Below are 23017 nucleotides of genomic sequence, written 5' to 3'. Positions count from 1 at the left end.
CTTCTAAAATTTCCTGCAGAAATGTTGAAGCCTTCAGCAACTTAACCAGAAGTTTGGAGCCTCTCTCTGCTGATTTCAGGGAGAGCAAAGTGAGAGCGACATGTGGGGATGTTACTGAGAATACTACACTTGTCCCTACCTTCTCTGTGCTCATGTCATGTCAGCAAAGTGTCCATCTCACTGAGGCCTATTGCCACAGGTCTTTGTGCCGCTGTCGACACATCTCACAGGGATTGGGTTCCACAGCGCGCTCGCTTCCCCCAAATGATGTGTTTGTTTGTCAGAGGGCCTCGCTACAGCGGGCAATTCACACACTGTTGATGGAAGGCGGACACCGGCTCACCCCTGGACTCCCACAAAGTCCGAATTCATCAGCCGTCGCACCTGAAGAGCACAGAGCCTGGACTCGCTCAGAAATGGACTGGATCATCCTCGGACCTGGGAAACAAACGTGACAGAAGAACCATCTTAATGACAAAAGCATGAAATTGTCGTCTCTCATAGCTTGTCGTGCCGCCACTTGGCTCTTGCACTTTATGAACTGTCTAAGTGGTTTCATCGATGCATGAGAGTATTGGCCCCCTGCACATGCATGTGAGAAAGTTTTCATTTCTGGTGCCAGTGGAGGGGAATGTACTTCCCAGCTCGCTCGCACTGACCTTGAAGGACAGATCTGCTTTCAAACTCACTAACACCTTCTGACACAGTTCACTCGCCTGCATGCTGTTACAGAAATGTCTTTTGGGGTAGGGGTGAGGGGGCCCAAAGCTAAATACACTGGCCCAAACACCAGGGGAGGAGAGGTAACTGTACTTGTGTAGATTTATCTGTCCGTGTACCTGTATCGGATGAATGTCCGTGAGTCAGTGCACTCCACAGGGCTGACTCTCATCCCCCCTTTCTTTTGCACAACACTATGGAGATGAGATAGAGGGAAGGGGTACACGATCACTGGGATTTAAACCCAAACCAGCTGGGTGACGAGAGGCCCCCGCTGCGTGAGGGCCGGCTTTGTCGGATAGGAAATGAAGGAGCGGGCTCCACATCAGGATTCAGTCAAGCTGAATCATCAGCCAAACGTTTTGCCTCGTACTTGATGAGATGTAAACGGTTCTTTGCACCTGAGAGCTGTCAAGAAGCCAACCATCACTGATCACAATAAACAAAAGTTTCAAGTCAGTCGAACAATTTGATGTTTTATTATGAAACAGCTGCTAAATTAAGTAATTCGGGTGCTTGGTTGTAAGATGCTGCTGGATAGGGCTGTTAAACCTGACCAATTACTTGTGGTTCCTAGTCTAACAGGTTAATTATTCATTGTTTCACCCAATGACGCAATTAAGCATGAGGGGGGCTAATAAAGTAATTTGGTGGCATAAAAGTGGGGATGTTTGGTTCTCGGACTGATGAACATTGGATTATGTTTATGGTAGACTTTATTTTTACAAAACACATATGATCAGCTGATAAAATATGATTATTTATTATGAACATATATCCAATGGTATGTAAATTCAGCTTCAGCGTCTGCAATGGTTTATGGTTAGGTTAATTATTTATGTTCAGATTATCCAGAATGTAGTCTAACAAATATGATAATGTGACACTGAATGGAGCCATTCAGCAGAATTTTTTTATTTTAAAACTGGGACTATAATTTGATTAGAAATGCACTTTTGCTTTTGTTTTACTCAAAGTAAATTTATAATCCAAGACATTTAAACTGTAAAAGACTAATTTTACAAAGTGTTAATTGTGACAATCAGTCAATGGTAATTGTCTTGAAAAGTAACTTGTAGTCATTAAGTTAAAATTCCTGAGAACAATAATGACAAAAACAACATGATTCTATTTCTCTCAGATAAATTCTCCTCACCTGAATTATTTCCAGACATAAACCTGTTTTCCTCCTTTGACTCCATGATGCTGTTTAGCTTGTTTAATCATCTCTGTGGATGTTGTCCTTTTAATGAAAACATGTCAGGAGGAGTTAGATTGACTGGTGTGTTTGAGCCTGCAGACATGAAACAGTTAACTGTCAGCAGCTCCCTCACATGCAGCTCCACGCAGTGGACTATGAAATATTCGGAGGACAATTGGTTAAGTGGAGTTAACCGTTGCCTTTTTCTCCCCGAGGTATCTTCCTTTTTGATCCCGCCGAGCCTGGCGCCTCGCAAAACACAACTTGTCTGGCTTATTAAATAGTATGACCTGGAGAAAGAGAAAACGCCTGTTGCTTCTCAACCGAGGCCATTGTGAGGCGAGAAGAGCCTCTGACAGGCCTTAAATTGCAGTAATGCTGTGTGACCAACAGTCATACCTAATCAATTTCTATCCTGCCTGCGCACGTTTTCTTGTTTCATTTCATCTTCAGATCACTTATTCGACTCATGCGGCCGGTTTTTTTTTATTTTTACAATTCGATTCCCACTTTATTTTTACCTTCATCCTATATGAGCGTTCTTCCCTGTCTTCTTTGATAAAGGTATCACTCTGATATCGTCGTGACTCTTTAGTTCCTGCAGGTTTACAGTAGGTGAATAATTCAGCCAATAGTAGCTTAAGGATGGAGTGGCCAGCTAATGGATGTAAATGGTCAAGAGAATCCTCCCCACTGGTTAATTGCGCTAAAATTGGTCTAAGCTACTTTGTGAGGGGCATCAATAGCCCCGCGCCGCATGGGGTCTGTATGATTAACTTCTCCTTCCTTTCAAAGGCCTCTTGATGTTCCCTTCGAAGGCAGCAGGCCAATCAAAACCGCGCTCGCAGACGTCACGAGGCCAACCTGACGCGCTGATTGGTGGGAGCGGGGACGGAGGACAGCCCCTGTCGTTTTATAGACGACCCCGTCCGGCGCGTTAAAGCTACCGGGCACCGCTGACAGCGCGCAGAGACGCACACCTATTGGACACTGTTACACCTCAGCGTATCCCATATTCTTCCTGAACGGGCCACACGGACGTGCATGGCCCCATCCCCTTGCTCAGCGATGAATCCTGCGCAGGGGTCGCCGTCCCAGGACGCCAAACAGCTCCATCCGAAAGAGGAGACGGACACCGAGGGAGAGGAGCCGCAGCCCAAAGACATGACCACCGAGAAAGGATACAAACAGCAGCGGAGCAGCCTCCCGTTCAGCGTCGAGTCGCTGATTTCCAAGAAGCCCACCTGTCGGACTTCTTATCCCCCCTCAGATTTAGCGCTGGTCCTCCCCAAGCCCGCGGCGGGGCAGTTCTCTCCAAGGACTTTTTACGCGGAGAGCAAAGTGGCCGCGGAGAGCTCGCAGGGTGTTTCGAGTAGCTCCAGCGAAGACAGCCCGCAGTTCTGTGAGAAAGATCAGAGCACTTGGTACCAGCCGTCCTCCTTTTCTACACCTCCTCGTAAGTCCGTCCCTCCGCTGATGCCGGAGTTCACCGAGCTCCCAAACAAGGGCGCACAGCGTTCATCCGTCATTTTTACTGTCAGTTACAGAGGCTGCGAGAGTATCAACATGTTTTGATGCTGTATGATCACAAAACTATAATTTCCCCGTTGTGTCACGGTAACGTTAGTGTTAATATCTCAAAGACTACGTGTATATTTTATAGAGAGTTGTGCCACTCTGCGCGTAAAAATAATATTTGGATGCAGCACTGTTGTTTTTTTGCCAGACATTTTTTTACCTTGTATTTTAGTTCATATTTTTCTTCTACTAATAATAAATGAAAGAAAAATAATAAAAGCATGTGAGGATGATTGCGTTTTACGCAGTGGCACAGCAAATATACAGTAGGAGATTTTGTCAACAAAAATACAGTTACGCCTATTTATTGTTACTGAGTCGTGTTTGTGTTTACGTCTAATCTTTAAGGCTCATTACCAAGTTTAAATTGAGTCTGACCTTTTATTTTCTCTGTATTTTCCCCTCTAACAGGCAGCACAAGTCCACCTCCGTGTACTTTAAGGAAACACAAAAACAACAGGAAACCTCGGACACCCTTCACTACCTCCCAGCTGCTGGCGCTGGAGCGCAAGTTTCGCCAGAAACAGTACCTCTCCATCGCCGAGCGAGCCGAGTTCTCTAACTCACTCAACCTGACGGAGACTCAGGTGAAAATCTGGTTCCAAAACAGGAGGGCCAAGGCCAAGAGACTGCAGGAGGCCGAGCTGGAAAAGTATAAACTGGCCTCCAAGCCCGTGCTGCCCGCCTTCGCTCTGCCGTTCCCCATCGGTGCGCACATGGGCTCTCCAACGTGGGGCCCGTCGAACGCCTTCCATAGGCCCAGTCTGCCGGTCCCAGGACTGTTCAGTGGACCCGTCACTTATGGGATGTACTATTTGTCTTAGTTATCCTTTGTGTGTGCGTGCGTGAGTGTGTGTGTGGTTTTAAGAGAAAAACAAGTCTTCTGGTTGCAATACGCGCATGAGGATGGTGCGTCCTTAACACGTTGGAAATTTATATTTTATATTTGGAGTTTAAAGAAACATTTTCTAACATGCAGCATTGAAGACCATCCCAGTCTTGCGCACGTTTTGACATATACAACAAGTGTGTGCGTAATCGAACTGAGTGCGTTCACTTGCTCTGCGCATTTTGTGTCAAGTGCTGTGGCTTGAGGATCCACAGGCCTTTTCAGGCAATATTCCAAATGTAAATGTCAGGTTTTTAAACGACATGCCTTAAACGTCTCATTCCAGTCCCTTCACTTCAGCAGTGTGTGAAAGTGGATATTGAAAGTGTGATCAAACATGGAGGCAGTATTCTGCTCAAAAGTACTTAAATGGTGTCAGTGCCTTAAGACCAGTGTATCACTTGAAGTTTTCCCTGCTCATTCAGCACTGACTGTTTTCTGTCCACGCACAGTTGCTGTTTGAATGTCTGTATCTCCAGTGGTTCCTGTCACAGTTTCTACACAGGGCTATTTTATAAACTTGGAGCAAAATTATATTTTAGAAAAAAAGACGTGTATTAGATATTTTTTTTACCCTCAACGAGGCCTTTACGGGAGAGATCATAGATTTTCTTTGGGGAATGTTGCTGTAAATGTAAATAAAAATGTGTAGTGTTCATAAAGCCCTGCAGCCTCGCTTCAAGAGCGGCAGGAAAAGTGGTATTTATTGAATATCTTTGTATCTGTACTGTGTACATACATCATTCTATATAAATGTTCAGTTACTTGTAAAGACTGATCTTAGAAAATAAACATTATACAAGGTCTGAAAGTTTCTCTGTTTTTCATATATGAATAATAAACTAATCTTTTTTAAGCCTATGGAAAGGAGTCTGGAAGTTTGTAGAACGTACTTCTCCAAGAAATATGACCTAGATTACTTTTAAAAAGTTGAGAATATAAACAATAAAAACTGGCATAAATAAACTACTTTAGGCTAGATAATTGTAACCTGCAGACAATTGTATGGAAGTTTAGACAAAGTACTTCTCCAAGAAACATAGATTACATTCAAAAAGTGGAGAATATAAACAATTAAAAACTGGCATATATACCTAAGGCTAGATCATTGTAATCTGCAGACAATTGTTCTCTTGTTTGTTTTTATGTATTTAGTATGCCAAAGGAAATTATATTTCCTTGGTAAGCATGCCACAAAACTCAACCACTGTTGCCAAAAACCTCTGGGTCTGACCTGCTTTTACTTGACTGTTGTAATTATCTGATTCCAAAATTGCCCAGCGATTGTGTAATTTTTTCAAATAATAAGTGCTCGTTTCTGCACGGGGTTAATAATCAATTTTCTTAAATACTTGGATGATTTTTGTGGAAAAGTAGAACTCAGTCAGACACTACAAGGGAATTTCAGGAAACTGCAGGTTTTGACACATTCTGCATATCCTCCTACGCACAGCGCACATTTTTCTACATTTCAACACCGTAACTGAAAATGCATTTTAATCCAACACAGTGTCTTGTGCTGAAAACCAACGCAAACATGTGTTTTCCTAGTGAACAAAACGCAAAGGTTGTAAAACGAAAACTTGAGCACACACACGTGCACGTCTACTTACTGTTCAGTTAATAAAATTCAAAAACAATCATCTTATTTCAACTATGACAGGCCACATAATAAAACTGGATGCGTACCAAGGCTATATTTACAGTAGATAATGCCAAAACGCATGGGGCTGAATACCGTTTCAGAAATAACTTTAGACGAGCACAAATCAACAGCTCGATAAATCTGGGCGAAATAACTGTTGACGGCCCTGACGATTTTTAAAGCGATGTATTTTATTGTTTCTAAATAACCGTCTACACGTGATTGTGTTGATCCCTTTTTATTTGTGTGTTAGGTTGAATATTAGTTTTAATAAACCATTATTGGATTAAATTTGGACAATTTTAATGCGACTGCATCATTATCATTTTCATTTCATTTCCCCAATTAAAGCAAACCGTTATGGAGATCCTTTTTCATCACCCAAACAGGATTTATAGTTAGTTTTCTGTATGCATTTACATCATTATTTCATAACAAAGCAGTCAGATACAGATAAAGACCTATAGTGAGACACGCGGAGCAGATATAAAGTAGAAGATTAGAAGAAACACGTTGTCTAGTGTGTAACGTCAGCGCAGCTCGTTGTAGGTTCTCTTTCTGTCCTGCAGAGGGCAGTGGCGAGACTCGCTGCTGCTCCCGGCGCTGACGAAGAAAAGGCACTTCCGGTGTTCCGTTCTGTCAGACATCACTTGGTGCAGCGAGGTGAGTGCGCTACCGCAGCGGTTTATTGAATGAAAGGTTGTTCGCTGGCAGCAGCTGAGATGAGGATTTGTTCGCCCTGCTCATTTATACATGTGAACGAGGTAGAAATGTGACCTATCTGTTGACGCGGCGTCACGACTTGCAGAGAGACTTCTCTGACCTTGGCTAGCAAGCTAACGGAGCTAGCCGCCGTTAGCAGGCTTTGCCGAGGTCCTGAGTTGAACAAAATGTTAAGGACCCTGCGTCATTGGTTACTTTAAGACAAATTAGCTTCATTACGATGTTTTCTCCTCACATAGTTGTTAACAAGGATTTAGCCACTGCAGTCAGACCGTCGTATTAGCTCTAAATGTGAAGAAGCGCCTGCGCTGTTTCAATGTTCGCTTTAACGCACTACATATATACTATCATATCACGACCCAAATCCTAAAGTCATCCATTACAAGTTGAGTGAGTTATTACATTGAACAATGACAACTCAGAGTGGATTAAATTGGACATGGACGTGTTTGTCTTTCTCGAACTATACTAACTAACAAGGTTAACTTTAGGCCTCAGTGTTTTACAAAATGCAATCATGTACTTACTGTAAATTAAGGACAGTCTCTTGGTTATGTGCATTTAAATATTGTGTCCAGACACATTACGTCACAGTATTAACAACATGCACATACAAAACAATCACCATTATTACACCTGTTTCACATGCACATATGGTCAGTGAAATGCAGAAGTGGCTACATTGGCAACATGCATTGTGATTTAGGTTCATGATTTCATCCTCCCAGTTAATGTGAATGCAGTTTAATGCAGCAGTCAATAAATCACCTTTCTGGAGATTAGGGTTCAAATAATCTAGTCAAGTGGACCTTGAGTTTAGAGGTCTTTTCTAAATTCTAAACCTTGTGCATGCATGTGTGTAACCTGGCAATATATTCATCGTCTACTTGTCAGCCAAATGTAAGCTCAATGTTTTTATTTATTTGGGTGTTTAATTTCTGGACTAAACACAATTTTCTTCTGCCTTTCCTCGCAGACAGTTAGGATGGCAGGTCGTCGCGTAGCCCTCAAGGCCCTTGACTGGGTGGCTTTTGCCGAGCGGGTTCCACCCAACCAGAGGGGCATGTTCAATGCACTGAAGACTCGCAGTGATGCCATCGCTGCCAAGTTAGTTATACACACCATCTTTATTTAATGAAGAAATTAATCTTTTAGCATTATGTTGATTTACTTTCAGTAGTGCAATTTTATACCAGTAATTTATTAATATGGTCTTCTTTCTGGTAAATAAGATGACATTCATCTAAAAAGTTGTATATAAAGCCTGATGAGAGAATGGTGCAGTACAGGGCTTCCGAGCTAGTTACTGTTGCTCACCTGTCTGAGAGGCTTTGCAAGATCCTGTTAGGGAATCACAACACTATCTGCACATGAGAATTTCAGTGCAGATGTTATTCTTTTGTATTTCCACATTTTGTCAGCTTTTAATGTTGTTAGTTTGCTTGAACATTTTTAGGTAGTAGTTTGACCAAATTGAAGTGCCCAACCTGCAGAGACTAAAATCTGCAGACACTGATAATGTAGTCTGCCTGTCAGTATTTTACCCCCTCTTTTATGCCTTGTATAAGACCCATACTATCAGCAACTGAATAGGGTTATTAGGGCGTGTCCTTGAAAATATATAATCTTTTTTCCTACACACACTTATCTCTTGCTATTAAGTTTCGCCCTTCAGTCTATCCTCCTCCTTTTTTTATTTTTTAAACCATCATATCAACTTATGAACACATTTACTCAGTCTAGATTTTTTAACTCCATTTTCTCTCCCTATATCAGACTAACTTCCCTACCTGAGACTGCTGCAGTCATTGACTGGAGTTTCTACAAGGGCGCTGTGGCCAGAGCTGGGATGGTTGATGAGTTTGAGAAGAAGGTGAGCTCAACATTAAGAGGAACATTGTGAAAGTAGCCAGACAGGCATTGGTTCAGAAGCCCACTTCTGACATGACATAGCAACTTTTACTTCGATGAGTGTTGGCATATTCTTGAGCTGGCAAGCGGTTGCTCTCAGACTTTTCAAAATAATGGAATAACATTCCTCAGTCCAAGTCTACAGTAAATATAATGGAACCTCCTGGAGTTCATTGTAGACGTCCGAATCTAACAGATCTCATCGAAATTCTTGTCATATTAGAACTCAGGATATAACTTTGAGGTTGTCATTGCTAGTAATGTCCTCTGGTATCAATCTACAAGACATAGGATTCCCTCTGCAACAGTAATATATCTTCCGTAGATATTTCATAGTTTTATTATTTGTTGGTTTGCCTGTCAGTGGTAACTCATGTTTTTTTTCTAACACGCAGTTCAGTGCCCTTCAGATCCCAGAGCCTGTTGACACACAGACTAGTACCATCAACGCACAGGAGGCTGAGTCTGTAAGTGATGACCTCAAACAGATCTATTCATTTCCTGAATTTTAATTTTAACCAATGAGAATACAATAAATTGCCAAGACAATTGGTCTTGGTCTGCACAATAAATAGAAATACAAAACTGCAGAACTGTAAATGTTCATAAATTCTCCCAAGAGCCCGGCTGATTTCAGTTTATGTTTGCAGATATAGAAACTTTTACAGTACAAACAATGTGCATTTGTAGATTTTGAATATTTTATTCATTTAAGTTTATATATATATATTTGTTTTCCATTGATTTATATTCATTTATTACAGGGTTTATGGTTAAACTGTAAAATATCAAGTCTCAATTACGCTTTCTTCTCATAAGGGTTTGATAACGATTTCTTAGGCATCATTTCAAAAAAATTTTATAGTTATCATTATCAGAAATTCTTACCCCAATATGGATATTTGCATCATCTCCCAAAAATCCATATCAGTTGGGCTCTACTCCAAAAAACAGAATGTACCCAACACTATAAGTCATTCAGAATACACTAAATAGAGACAGAAATTATACTACTGAAACAAACATACTGTAGTGATATGAACTGCTGCTGTCGTTGTTTTTCCTACCTAATTATCTCACTTTTCTCTAACAGGGCAAAAGTGCCTCCGCCTATGTGGAGGGATCGAAGGCCCGCATCACTCAGTATGAGCATGAGGTGAGATTGTTAAAGCATTAGTTGCTAAATTAGTTCATTAAGACTTTAAGGAAATTTACATTAAAGAACACGCTGGTCTTTGATTCTCATCCTGTTCTTTTTCCTGTGTTTTCAGTTGAATAAGTTTAAGAACATGATCCCCTTCGATCAGATGACCATTGACGACCTCAATGACACCTTCCCTGAGACCAAGTTGGACAAGGCCAAACATCCCTACTGGCCCCACAAGCCCATTTCTGAACTGTAATCCAATTACTGGGCCCTCACCTCACAATAAAGTTTATGTATTTTAAAGTGGAATGTTTGATGACTTCATTGTTTTATAAAAAATGTGAACAGAATGTGTGCATCCAAGTAATAGTGGGGGTGTGATATTGTAGGTAGTGCCCACGAGGGGGCAGTATTGGAATAGTTTTATTTGAAGGGTAAACTTTGGAGGGTAATCCTGAACTTTTAAAATAACTTCATATTTCTACAGTTCTGACTCACTTTTATTATTATCTACGCTTCCTGGTTATCTGTAACCACTGGAGGGTGGAATCTGATGCTGATGTGTTACTGTGGACATTCACTACGTCCTTCCTGATTAAATTAGCAGCAGTTTACAGATACAGACGAGCACAGAGATGAGAATAATGGAGATGACGTAATTATCTTACTGTATTAATGATAAATCTTCAATCACACGTTCACATACGAAATGTTTATCCGCCGGCATTTACAGGCTAACACATGTCAATCATTTCTCTTATCCAATCACGTCTCTACTGGTTCTCCCCCACCGCCCCATCGACTATTTATTTACATGAAGTGGGCGGGATATCAAGCCCCGTCCCCGGACCTGCTGTTCTCATTGGCCCAGCCCAGCAGCGTCTCGGGCGTTGATTGGTTTAAATTCCGGTGGAAATAAAAGCAGGAGGATCTTCCTGACAGATGAATTCCGTTCAATGTTATTTGACAGTCGCTGACGATTGACGAGTCCATCAGCTCAGGTAAACGTCTTTTTTATAAATAACGCGTTCATCGTTTACCCTCATATTTCCAGTGTTGTGTGTTGTGGCGCACGGACCCGGAGCTGTACGGAGGTTTCTCCCGCGGGGCTTGTGATTAAAGCGGCGTTGGAAGCAGGAGCTGTCCGCTCCCTGTGTGTGTCAATAACCGTAGAGGAGCTCAGTGCTCTTGCGGAGGTCAAACACAGAAAACAAGACCATTAGAAGCCATCGTTTGTTGAGACATTTGTGACGTGTTGTTGTTTTCACTCCCATATGCACGATGGTCAACACAGGAAACCGCCGTTCACCGCCTCGACAGCTAGCTAACATCAGCGGCAGCGTTAGCCGGCAGCTGAGGTTGCGTTATGGATGAGATAGTGAGCCAGGCAGCCTCTTTCCTGGATGGTGGAAAGATGTTTCACGGTAAACCACGAGAATTTAACCCAAAAACTCATTAATATCACCAGAAACCTTTCATATTCCTCTAAGTGGAGGTTTCACATCGCCCTGAGTCTAAACAACTGTGTTTATGTTGGTCAACCACCCGTATTGTTAATGTTTTATGTTGCTGTTAGCTAACAGTTCACCTCTGCTTCCAAACTCCCTCCAGGGGAATTCATTCACTCTGTTTCGTTACAAGTTGTACGTGTTTTTTGTCGCTCTGTTGACAACACAAACAAACAAACATGCCAGGGGATGTAGGAGAAGTCAGTAAGGCAACACCTCTGGGTGCAAAACATGCAAAACTATTTTGGCTGGAGCGAAACCTGAGCTGATGTCCCCTTGGTCAGTGCCCTGCTGCTGGTTCCTTCAGGGCTTATAATATTACATCTGGATTTCTTTTTTGAAAGTCGAATTACTCAAACCTCAAGAGCTGTTTCTGTAAAAGCGAGTGAGAAGTGAAACCCATTAGTATGGCTTGAATTCAGGGGTCAAAGGTCACTGGTTGGCCTGTGGCTGTTTCTCTGTAGTCGTCTTTTAAATCAGTATAAATATGACTGTCAAACATCCTACAACCAATCTTGATATATATTCAAACCCTTTATATAAAACTATCGTTTACAGCCTATGATTCACCCACATTGTTTGGCCTAGTAACCCCACGGACTGGAGTGTGCATTGTGTCAGGTGAAAACAGACATGTCTGTGTTAGTAGTCAGGCCAGGTCTGCCCCTGGACAGTGGAGTCAACACTGGCTTGATTGTAAGTAGAGAACAATGGGAGCAGGCCTGCACCAAGGGAGGCACTGCTCCAAGGCTCGATGTTGGCTACTGTCTCATCTCCCGAGGGACGGACAGGCCAGTGCTGTTCTTAAAAGGGCTATTACCACACACAAGGCTGAGAGGCCTCTCTCTCTGAGGCAACTTGTGGCAACACGTTTTGACACATGATGGTGGATCCTGATGATGTATTGTGGTGGTGGCAGCTGATCGTGGACTACGATTACAACAAGACTGCTTTACACCTACACCTACTCACATACTCTACCATTACTGACAATAACTCCTCAATTCATTTGTCATTGCTGCTCCCGTCATCTCTATCAGACATTTTGTTATGTATAAATGCTTTAATAACTGACACACTTTCCATTATGTTACAAACTGTTTCTTCTAATCAATTTGGTAAATCCCCTTGTTTTGTTGATGTGTTCAGTTACATGCGGCATCTTTTGCACTTCGGCCCGTCCTGCAGGACAGGGATCCCTCCCATGTGGCTCTCTCTGAGGTTTCTACGTTTTTCCCCGGTTGATAGGTTTTCTTTTGGTAGTTTTTCCTCACTCTTGTTGAGGGTTAAGGACAAAGGATCTCACACCTTGTTAAGCCCTATGAGACAAATTGTGATTTGGGAATATGGGCTATACAAATATAATTTGATTGATTGATTGATTGACTTCTTGATCAACTTCCTTGTCTGGAATAATGAAAGTTCTGTCACAGAGGCTGCTGCACAGGAGACAGACTACAGGGATGTTGTACAGCACCAGGGGCAATAATAACTGTCCCATCCGCAAATCCACAAGAGAGGATCAATATCTGAACAGGAAGAGAAAAATGACTCGCAAATGATGGCTGGCTAATTTGTCAAATATGTAGCTGGTGTTGATTTGCTACTCCACAAAGATTGGCATATAATAACAAATTTACATCAATTGACAACTGAATAATAATGATGTTTAAACATTTATTTCACATTTTCTGGTTTATGGTGTATGAATACGAAGAGAACTGAGTCACATGATATAGTTTTACTAGGCACATCATTTAGTGTATTAAAATCTTATAAATAAAGATAACATAGGCTAAATCAATGCCAAAGATTTTCTTTTGCTACATTATGGTCCTGAAACAATGTGTCCCTTAGGGTTACGTCATGTAACATGACACTCCATCCTCAGCCTCTCACTGATTGAATTTCATCCATGCAGCAGCTCAGCCACTCCCTCCCGGTCACTGACGTTAAGCAGGAAATACATTAGACCCAAGATGCAGCTGATGTCAGTCTGTGTTGTTACCTTAAATACGGTCAGGACAATATTACTGAATCATTGTAGAGGTCAACACGGTCGGCACAAATGTAGTGGATGTTATTTCTGCCAAAACAATCAGAGATTAGACAACAGAGAAATAATTTAGAAGTATTTTGATCATTAATCATTCATTTCAGTTATTCATCATGCATAAATATTGTTATCATCAAACACTCTCAGGTTCCAGCTTCTTTTACAAGCTAATTTGCTGCGTCTCTTTGTTTCATATCACTGTAAACTGGATCTCTTCAGGTTAAATTCAGGTAAAACAAGACATTTGATATTTAAAGACTTCACCAAGGTCTCTTTTAAAGTTGTAATTGACACAGTTTAAACAATTTTTTAATTAGTCAATCATTAATTGACTAAATGATAGAGAATTGAACAAGATATCTGTCAAATTAAATGAAAATGAAAATAATGAATTACTGCTGCAACAAGACGTTATTTGCACTATGATTAATAGGGTGAATTATTAAAAGATTCGAAGCATTAGCATTAGTTTTGCAACTTATATCAAACGATCAATTTATGATCAACGTAGTAAATAAGCTTTGAGTCAATTATGTATCACTTAATTAACAACCAAATAATTTCAGCTCTAGTTACAGTCCAGTCCGATCATGACAATAATAATATATTAATAATAATTATAATAATAATAAACACTTTTGTGTAATAAGTAGATTTCTATTCAAGAATATTAATTAGAGTGGATTCATTCTTAAATGAGGCCATCAATCTTTGTATGTTACCTCTTCATGTGTCAGTGTTGATATTTGTACATTCAAATATGTTTCCAGGGAACAGAACAGTAGGCCTAGTTATAGTCCATCCAAAGTCTTTTCACTAATGGTTGTGAAGTTATATCAGCCATGAGATATTTGGTTGTTCATACAGCTCTTTTGCTTGTGCAGAGGAACTACTTTGTATTCCCCCCAGCAAACACAGTCCATGTTGTCAGGCAGCTTGTTTTCCCTCCAGCCTCACTCTGCTAGAGTTGTCAAAGCGAGCTAACCTAGCATAGCTGTTTATCTGACCATAGACAGTGAATGGAGCTTGGTATCCTGGCTGCAGCTCACACGCCTGTGTCAGCTGAATCAGTGTGCACAGGCAGATGTGGGCAGGGAGGTGGTATGCAGCCGGCCTGGATGAACTTTAGGAGTAACTGCTTTAGTGCAGTAGTTTGGTGGCCATGCAGCATCAACGGATTCTGGTTATACTGGGCCGCTCCCAGTAAAATTTACATGATTATATGATTGTAAAATAGGTTAAAAGTTACACTATTTAGTATTATTTGTGTTGTTGCAGGGACGGTGTTTAGAGAAGTGGTTGAAGAGAAGGATTTCGAAATCTTTTGTGTGGTAAATTACACAAAAATAAAAATAGTTTGTCCTTTCTCAAAGGGTCTGGCAGTGCAGGTTCCTTTTACAGCTTCCATGCATAGTCAGCACAGTGTATGTTGGCAAAAACAGAAACTACACATAATAACAAACAAATATGAACTGACACGGTCAGTGACTTAAAATTTTCTGTCTGAAAGCTTTTCATCATATTGGGTTTCCTTAAATTGTCCGTCTTAATCCCCAGTCGAAGCGTCACCAATCTGTGGGGACAAGATCATCCCACAGGGAGGTTAACAGAGAGGGATGGATAAAAGAGGGGAAGGGGTGACCATCTGGACGGGTTTTTATCTGTTGTGTTTGTGATGGATGCAAAAGCCTGGACCAGTTGCCTTGGCAGAAGAGATGAAAAAGTATTGTCATGGAATTGGTGAAATGTGCTCATACACACATTGAAATAATTTCATATCTTTTTCTAATCGTTGTTATTTTCTGTGTATTATTATTATTATTATTATTATTATTATTATTATTATTATTATCATTATTATTATTATTATAATCTCCTGTGTTGCATTTGAGTATATGCAGTGTCTCCATGCATAAATGAAATAAATAGAAATGAGTAAGAAGAAGACGCTGAGACTACCACAACTGATATAATTGGATATAAAATATAGGAGTCTTGTATAGGAGAGTATCTACATCATTCATTGAAGTCAAAATTAACTTTGATCAAGTTTTCTTGTGCAATCTTAAAAACCAAAATACATTAACACAGACTGAAAAATCTCAGCAGTGCAGGCTCTGTCTTTGGTTTTTCAGTGTGGTGCTCAAACATGTTTGAGCACCACAGTCGTCACTCATCAGTTAAAGGAGAGATTAAGGGCTGTTACAAGCAGACAGTAAAGAATGCAAACACTTTAGTCAGGGACTTTCAAACCGTCTGCCTCAAGGTGAGGGCCTGCAGATGTTGGGCAGAAGCCACAAACAAACTCTCCTGACTGAGGTGTGAGACAGTGTTTAATAATGTTGAGTTCCTCAGGAAGGGGACATCTTTCAGCAGATGCAGATGAAAAGTCAGGAAAAAAGATTTTCTATACCTTTTGTGTTTGTGCATGATCGAACTTCAGAGGGTTTTCACCTGTAAGACGCTCTTTGGAAAGCTGACGTTTTTAGTTGTTATAGTAGGTGAAGCACAGATGTTGTAATACATTTAAACTGTCTGTAATGTATTTAAATAAACATGTACTATACAAGGGTCCTGAGAGCCATCATTGATTCTATTATTTATTTATACCTGTGCTTTCCCTGATGAGTGTGCATATCTGTCTGTGTTTCCAGTGGCCGTTGATGGACCATCCCTATGAAGAAACAGGGTTACAATGGGACAGAGTACCTCAGAACAAGAGGTCCAAGGCCACACCCCCGAGGTTGGTTTGTTCTCTGTTTCCATTTGCATCATGGTAAAACACACGAGGAACACCTAAGTATACAAGTACAGTAAATGTATAGTATTCATGACTCATAACTGTGAAACACTTAAATAGATATGATGGTCTAAAAATATAGATCCACTCTATTGTTTTTTTTCTGATGTGACATAACCTATAATTTCCTAAATGACAATGTCCTCATATGATTAGCAGCATGTGAAAGTTGTTTTTGACATGAAGAGTGTAGTTCTGATTGTTTAGTTTTTTTATTTTGCAGACTTTTGCACACTAATTTCTGTGCGCACACATGCTGCCTGCACTCACCATCTGCCAGCCCCATTGTCAATATCCCCAGTGTCCATCTTAGGCATTTTACTGCTAAATAACCCTCAGCTACTCACACGCAAATCAATAACCTCTGATAACAGACATGCAATCCCATTGGCTGCTCAGCCAGAACACTAAAAACCTTTTACTCCTGCTCTGACAATACTGCGTCTGATGGCTATATAGGTTGTGAAGAACACACACACACACACACACACACACACACACACACACACACACACACACACACACACACACACACACACACACACACACACACACACACACACACACACACACACACACACACACACACACAGTAAAACAAACAAGCTTATCTTGACCACAGGATCTTTACAATCCCTGCAAGGACAGTGTTGGTTTCCCCTAATCTGCTGTGTAACTATGTACTCTCTGATCTTGAACATGTGTACCCTCTTTCTTTCTTTCTTTCTTTTTTGGTGCATAGCTGCATACTCTGCACAAAGTCCAACTGTCTCAACAGCTTAAGTTAGAAGTCAAGGGAGCTGTTTCTGCTGAACTCCAGACCAGACTAGCCTGACGTTTTTTTTGCCAGAGCATCGTCTCTTTTTTTTCAGGCAGAGTTTGCATGTGCAAACATTAAGAATGAATTATTTTCAGTATCATCTTCATTCTTAGGATCTGTTGCAGCAAAATGAACTTGCCCCCCGCAGCTAACACTCATCCGATTGCTAAATTTCTTTCGATAAATATCAGGCAACATTTCTCTTACGTGCGCTTTTTTCTTGCCTTTTCAGCGTTACATCTGGAATCCTGACTCTATGTGTTATACTCTTTCTAATCTAGAAGAAATTGCAAATCAAAGCCTGAGACACATAGTTGGATGACAAATGTAAGGGCATGAATGTGGGGAAGGTCAGAAAATGTACTACATCTTTATTTCTTTCTCTTCTTGCTTCGCGGGCACTGATGGCAGTCATGCCTCCAGGGCAAAGCCCTTATTCCCACATTCCATTACACTCCAGTGCAATTGAAGCCTTCAGGCCCAGCCTTACGCAGCATTTCAGTTTGGATAAACTGTATGAGGTCGCAGCCATGGAGTAAGCTTTGAAGCACTTACCATGCTAGCTGCAGGAGTTGTGAAATAGTTGCTCAGATTAAAAACTTGTCTCTTTATTTCTCTGTTACATTAGGTCGGGTTTAATGACATCAAGCCATTGGTGGAGGAGGAACTACAGACGAGCATGGTGAGTGTGCAATGAGCCTTCATTGAGAAAACGTCTTTTCAGTTTCATTCTGCTGCTGTTAAGTCATTCTAGCAGGAAATGATGTCACCACCACACGTTTCACAGCGTAAGTTAGAAAATGAGAAAATACATTTTGTTCACAGAGTAAAAGCAGGCAGGCAAAAAAGCATAGTTATAGCACAGGTATAGTTCTGCAGCCAGTACAGGCCATTACATTTTGTTTTTCATGCACCCTTTGACCCTGTACACTCATCAGCTCCCCTTCTTCTTTCTTCTTTTCTCATCAGATGATGGGGATGGTGATTGGTGCAGGCATCGCCATCGTTCTCATCGCCATCCTCATCTTCTTCATCCTGCGGAGGATCCAGCTTCGGAGTCAGTTACTGCTAAGAGGCATTTTTCAACATCTGCTTGGAAAATATAATGATAGTCATAAAAAATGGTAACGTGCTTATTTGTGATATTTATATTCATTCACAGATCGAGAAGCTCAGGAGGCTCCAAAATACCGCTTCCGCAAGAGGGACAAAGTCATGTTCTATGGACGAAAGATGTTGCGTAAAGTGAGTGTTGATTGACCCAATAGCCAGTATGCTGAGAGTAATTATGGGCTGGCTCTGACTCACAGTGAGTCATGTGTCATATCTACTTTTCCAAGATAGTACGTAATGCTGCAATTACACCATTGGAGTAATACTCAAACCAGTATGTTTCCCAACAGGTCTCCCAGTCTACCTCTTCCCTGGTGGGTACATCCTCTTCCTCTCGGCCGCGCCTCAAGAAGAAGCAGAAAATGCTCAATATTGCCAAAAAGTAAATCGGAATTCTCCTTCTCAACAGCCTCCATTACTCTCCTAACCATAATGAGTCGTGAGCACTCTGTCCCTTGTCGTCATATCTTACTGTCTCTGTGACTCTCACTTGTGCAGGATCCTGCGCTTTAAGAAGGAGGTGCCCATCCTTCAGGCTAAGGAGCCCCCTCCCTCAGTGCTGGAGGCGGACCTCACAGAATTTGATGTGGCCAACTCCCACCTCCCTTCCGAGGTGCTCTACATGCTCAAAAATGTCCGGTAGGTTCATTCTCTGTCTGATGTTTGTGTAATTGTGTTATCATGTACAGTAGCCTACATCCTTTGGGGCATCTGTAGCTCAGGAGGTAGAGAGGGTCCAGATGGTTGGTGGTTCGATCGCTCACTCTTCCAATCTGTATTCTGAAGTGTCCTTGTGCAAGATACTGATCCCCAAATTTTCCCTAACAGCTGTGCCGACATTGTATGAGCAGTGCGATAATAAAATGCTGTATGAATGTGCGTGTGAATGGGTGAATGCGACTTGTACTTTAAAGCACTCGAGTGGTCGATAAGACTGGAAAAGGTCTATATAAATACAATTCATTCACAGTGTATTTACAGTGTATAGAGCAGTGCTCAAAAGGCCCAAATATGTCCGTACCTTGATTATTGATGTGCATGAGTAATACAACTTTGCATTGCTCCTACACACATACCTTTTTAGAGGTGAGCTTCCTCTGAGAAGCTGTACTTATACACTCATCTTTTGATTATTGATGATTGAAACCCATAGAGGTTAGCTGTGCAGTGCTGACAAACCAAGTGTGTACAGCGCTGTTGTGTGTTCACCTAACCACCATAACCTCTCCTCTGTTGACCTTTACTGCAGTGTGCTGGGTCACTTTGAGAAGCCCCTCTTCCTGGAGCTGTGTAAACACATGGTGTTTCTGCAGTTCCAACAAGGGGAGTACGTCTTCAGGCCAGGCCAGCCTGACAGCAGCATCTACGTGGTGCAGGACGGAAAACTAGAATTGTGCCTTACTGGAACGGTACGTCATGCATTTAGCATTTAACACTTGTTCTTGTATTTTAGGATTATGTGGTCTAGTAAGTTACACATACACACATACTAAACTTAATGCTCACAAATCTACAAACAGGCTTTACTATGGGAGTTCAGGCTTTACCTACTCATTAGCATCTATTAACATCTGACTCAGATAATCTCATTAGGGAAGCAGGGGACATGGGTGCTCTCATAATGACAAATAAGTTTGGTACAGCCAGTTTCATTGAGACTTTGACGTTTTACTGAGACTCAAACAAGTCTCACAGAGGATGTTTGTTCTCACAGAAATTTCAGTTCAAACTTTATCTGTAAAGATGAGTGTAGCTGCTCAAGTTCTAAGAAAAACATCTGACCACAAGACAGTTTCTTTTGCTTGATATGTGCACTGCTGCTTCTCTCTGTCCTGTAGGATGGCAAAGAGAGTGTGGTGAAGGAGGTTTTCCCAGGAGACAGCGTCCACAGCCTCCTCAGCATCCTGGATGTCATCACAGTACGTTACACGCACTTCTCTCTACACAGACGAGGATGCTGCTTCAAACCTGTGTGCGCATGTTTCCCCCACAGACAGCCCATATACACTGTATAATATTCAAACACCTTGAGAAATGAGGTGTGGCTGCTGGGCCCCATTACTTCCAGTCACAAATTCATTGTTACTCATGTCATTCACATTCACCAGCTGACTCATCAAATCTTCTCTACTGGCTTACACATGAGTCATAAATCAATTGGATTTAGTTAGATTTCAGTGATTCAGTGTGAAATGAGGAGGGGGTAATGATGAATGATTCAGATTTTGTCCATAAAAAACATACAAATATTTTAAATCTTTAGGAAATATCAAATGTGTGGTATGTATGTGTGCAGGGCCACCAGAAGCCTTACAAAACGGTGTCAGCACGGGTCGCAGAGGTTTCCACTGTTCTCCGTTTACCTGTAGAGGCCTTCCTCGCTATATTTGCGAAGTACCCTGAGAGCCTCGTGCGAGTAGTACAGGTGAGTTGTGTGTGTGTTATCTGTTTTTGTTTCTATCTATCTGAACTGATGAAAGACATTAAGCTTAATTTAAAATGAAATATAACTTTTCTTCTGTTGCGTCTGTTCAGATTATCATGGTTCGTCTCCAAAGAGTAACAGTCCTAGCACTGCACAACTATCTGGGACTCACCAATGAGCTCTTCAGCCATGTAAGCTTAGCGCGCACACACACACACACACACACACACACACACACACACACACACACACACACACACACACACACACACACACACACACACACACACACACACACACACACACACACACACTCTCATGGTCCCGTGCAAACATCTGTGTGTAATGTGTTTTAGTATTTATCAGACATCTGCACCTTTAGCCCAGCTCACATACTGAGCTGTACTGTACTTGCTCATAAACAAACTATGTTCCTCACACTAATCACACTACTCACCGCTTGCACTCATTTTATAGGAAATGCATCCCTCACGTCTGCCACCTCCGTCACCCCACCCAACTCGCACCAGTCCCATCCGCCATGGCAAGCGCTTTGGCAGCCTGACAGTGCCTGAGGAGCAAAGAGAAGCTGCCATTAGAGGAGAAGCTGCAGGTCAGGAAAAAAAACTAAAAGACTTTAAATCAATGAAATGCCACTTAAGTAATTCTGACTTCACTGTTGGGTGTCTCTATAAATGTTATGGTCTTGACCTATTATGTTATGATTTGGCGCTTAAAATGGAACTGAATTGAAAACCTTTTATTTTAGTTCATTCATTTATTGCCATGGATTTTTGTGAAGCACTTTGTAACCTTGTTTAGATAAGTGCTATACAAATAAAGTTATTATAATTATTAGTATTATTTTCCTAAGAGTTAGTTCTAAGTTTGTTGCTTGCTAAATTCCTCATATTTCACTCATTTACAGGAGGAGAACAGGGGAAGGATGGAGCAACAGTGCCAACTCTTAGCAGGACCATCTCCATGCCTGTGGACATCGCTGGTGAGGGTTTTCTCTCCTGTTAAGTTTCCTTAATGCTATTTAGTTTTACCAATTATGATTAAAGAATGCTAGCTGAATGTTGTCTCTGCAGGTATGCAGAAAAGTCTGAGGTCAGACTTTGACATGGCGTACGAAAGGGGACGGATCTCAGTCTCTGCAGAGGAGGGCAACACTCCTCCCACCTTTACTCGGGTCAGTAATCTGGAGATGAGGTCGACTTTATTGACACCCTTAAGCCATTTTCAGACATCACCTTCGGTAAAATGCGGAGAATTGACTACGTAGTTTACCCAGAGTTTACCTTTCCCACATGCACAACACAGCAGGAGGTTCTCTGCAAAGACGCGTCCACAACAGCAACAAATCCTCTGCATTATTTAGGCGAGACATGGAGCAGCCGGGTGCAGCAGACAGAGGTAGGAAGTGACGTATTAACTCCGCTGCCAAGATCACATGATCTTCTTGACAACACAGACCAACTCTCTTGACATCTTCGTCTGCGTCTTCTATGTGTGTGTCACCGCGTTTTCAACCGGAGATATTTCTTTTCTTTTATGTTTTTTTGTTTTTGTGTTTAAAGTCAGCCCCCACCCACCCCACACACACACACACACACTCACACACACACACACACACACACACACACACACACACACACACACACACACCACCACCACACGCTCGCAGTGAATCCACAGGGGGTTTCCCTGCTGTGTTCTCACCTTAACTTCTCCTGAATTTCTACAAACATTATACTAGGGGGCCAGGTGGAGAAAGTCCACAGAAACAGAGGAGTGTCTCACTCGGACATTTGCTTTCACACATGCACCCCCTGTGAATAAAATACGGAGGGATTGCAGAGTTCAGTGCATATCTGAAAGCAGCTTTACATAGATGTGATAATTGCAGCAGTCACAGCAATTGCAACATAGATTAAATGTTTTCCACAGAGCATGAGCAACAACAAAGTAATCCAGTATATAAAGTACCTTTTAAATATGTAAAAATATGTGTCCTCTTTTCTTGTCTTGTTGACTATCAGTGATTATCTGTTAAAAAATATTTGCATTGTTCCAAAACACCCTTTGTGAGACTGACAGCAACAATTCTTAGTTGATTGTCTCATCATGCCAATTTGTCTTTTTCAGAGGCTGACGTCCTGTTTTACAATAACACTGTTTTCTTATATATACAAATGTATGTTGTTACAGTCTGTGTCCCAGGAACAGCGGGAGAGGAGGGTGACAGTAGATGAAGTTCCCTCAGGGATCTACCTGTATCCAGAAGAAGATCCGGGAGTGGACAATATTTTCACACCTTTAGCCAGTCGATCAAGTGCTGCTCTGTTTGAGGAAGCTCAGAAAGAGGTCCTCAAGCTCATGAAGATTGAGGTTTGTTAAATTAGGTTTTTTCTCTCAAACTGTGTTTTCTGATCGTTTGTAATGGTGTCAACTGACACAGTGTGTATAATATGACAC

General features: G+C 41.5%; 3 protein-coding genes across 15 annotated transcripts in view; all 3 read left to right on the top strand.

Moving 5' to 3' along the window:
• The first annotated feature begins 2726 nt into the window (after positions 1-2726).
• Positions 2727-5249, top strand: LOC117769853 (homeobox protein MSH-C-like). The gene is made up of 2 exons (XM_034599023.1): positions 2727-3377; positions 3911-5249. Exons 1-2 carry the CDS (start codon positions 2966-2968, stop codon positions 4321-4323), a joined length of 825 nt encoding a protein of 274 aa, XP_034454914.1. The 5' UTR covers positions 2727-2965; the 3' UTR covers positions 4324-5249.
• A 1318-nt stretch (positions 5250-6567) lies between these two features.
• On the top strand, positions 6568-10123 carry atp5pd (ATP synthase peripheral stalk subunit d). Its single transcript, XM_034599102.1, has 6 exons — positions 6568-6696; positions 7733-7863; positions 8533-8629; positions 9063-9134; positions 9761-9823; positions 9939-10123. The coding sequence occupies exons 2-6, from the start codon at positions 7742-7744 to the stop codon at positions 10068-10070; spliced, it is 486 nt and encodes a 161-aa protein (XP_034454993.1). The 5' UTR covers positions 6568-6696; positions 7733-7741; the 3' UTR covers positions 10071-10123.
• Positions 10124-10723: 600 nt separating this feature from the next.
• Positions 10724-23017, top strand: part of pnpla6 (patatin-like phospholipase domain containing 6) — a 29711-nt gene continuing 17417 nt past the window's right edge. For 8 of the 13 annotated variants that reach the window (XR_004615250.1, XM_034598460.1, XM_034598394.1 and 5 more), the window contains exons 1-16: positions 10724-10815; positions 16033-16121; positions 17627-17680; positions 17968-18055; positions 18161-18243; positions 18402-18493; positions 18610-18750; positions 19361-19520; positions 19950-20030; positions 20408-20536; positions 20647-20727; positions 21014-21149; positions 21465-21539; positions 21631-21731; positions 21863-21955; positions 22751-22930. Coding sequence is in view for 12 of the 13 variants with exons in the window: in XM_034598460.1 (XP_034454351.1) it covers positions 16074-16121; positions 17627-17680; positions 17968-18055; positions 18161-18243; positions 18402-18493; positions 18610-18750; positions 19361-19520; positions 19950-20030; positions 20408-20536; positions 20647-20727; positions 21014-21149; positions 21465-21539; positions 21631-21731; positions 21863-21955; positions 22751-22930 (1542 nt within the window). In the remaining variant the exon portion in view is untranslated. The remainder of the gene's footprint in view (positions 10816-16032; positions 16122-17626; positions 17681-17967; positions 18056-18160; positions 18244-18401; positions 18494-18609; positions 18751-19360; positions 19521-19949; positions 20031-20407; positions 20537-20646; positions 20728-21013; positions 21150-21464; positions 21540-21630; positions 21732-21862; positions 21956-22750; positions 22931-23017) is intronic. The other 5 variants (XM_034598479.1, XM_034598471.1, XM_034598429.1 and 2 more) reach the window with 1 other exon arrangement.

This window comes from Hippoglossus hippoglossus, chromosome 1, assembly GCF_009819705.1.
Source record: "Hippoglossus hippoglossus isolate fHipHip1 chromosome 1, fHipHip1.pri, whole genome shotgun sequence".
Lineage (NCBI taxonomy): Eukaryota > Metazoa > Chordata > Actinopteri > Pleuronectiformes > Pleuronectidae > Hippoglossus > Hippoglossus hippoglossus.
This window is presented reverse-complemented; position numbering and strand designations above follow the sequence as displayed.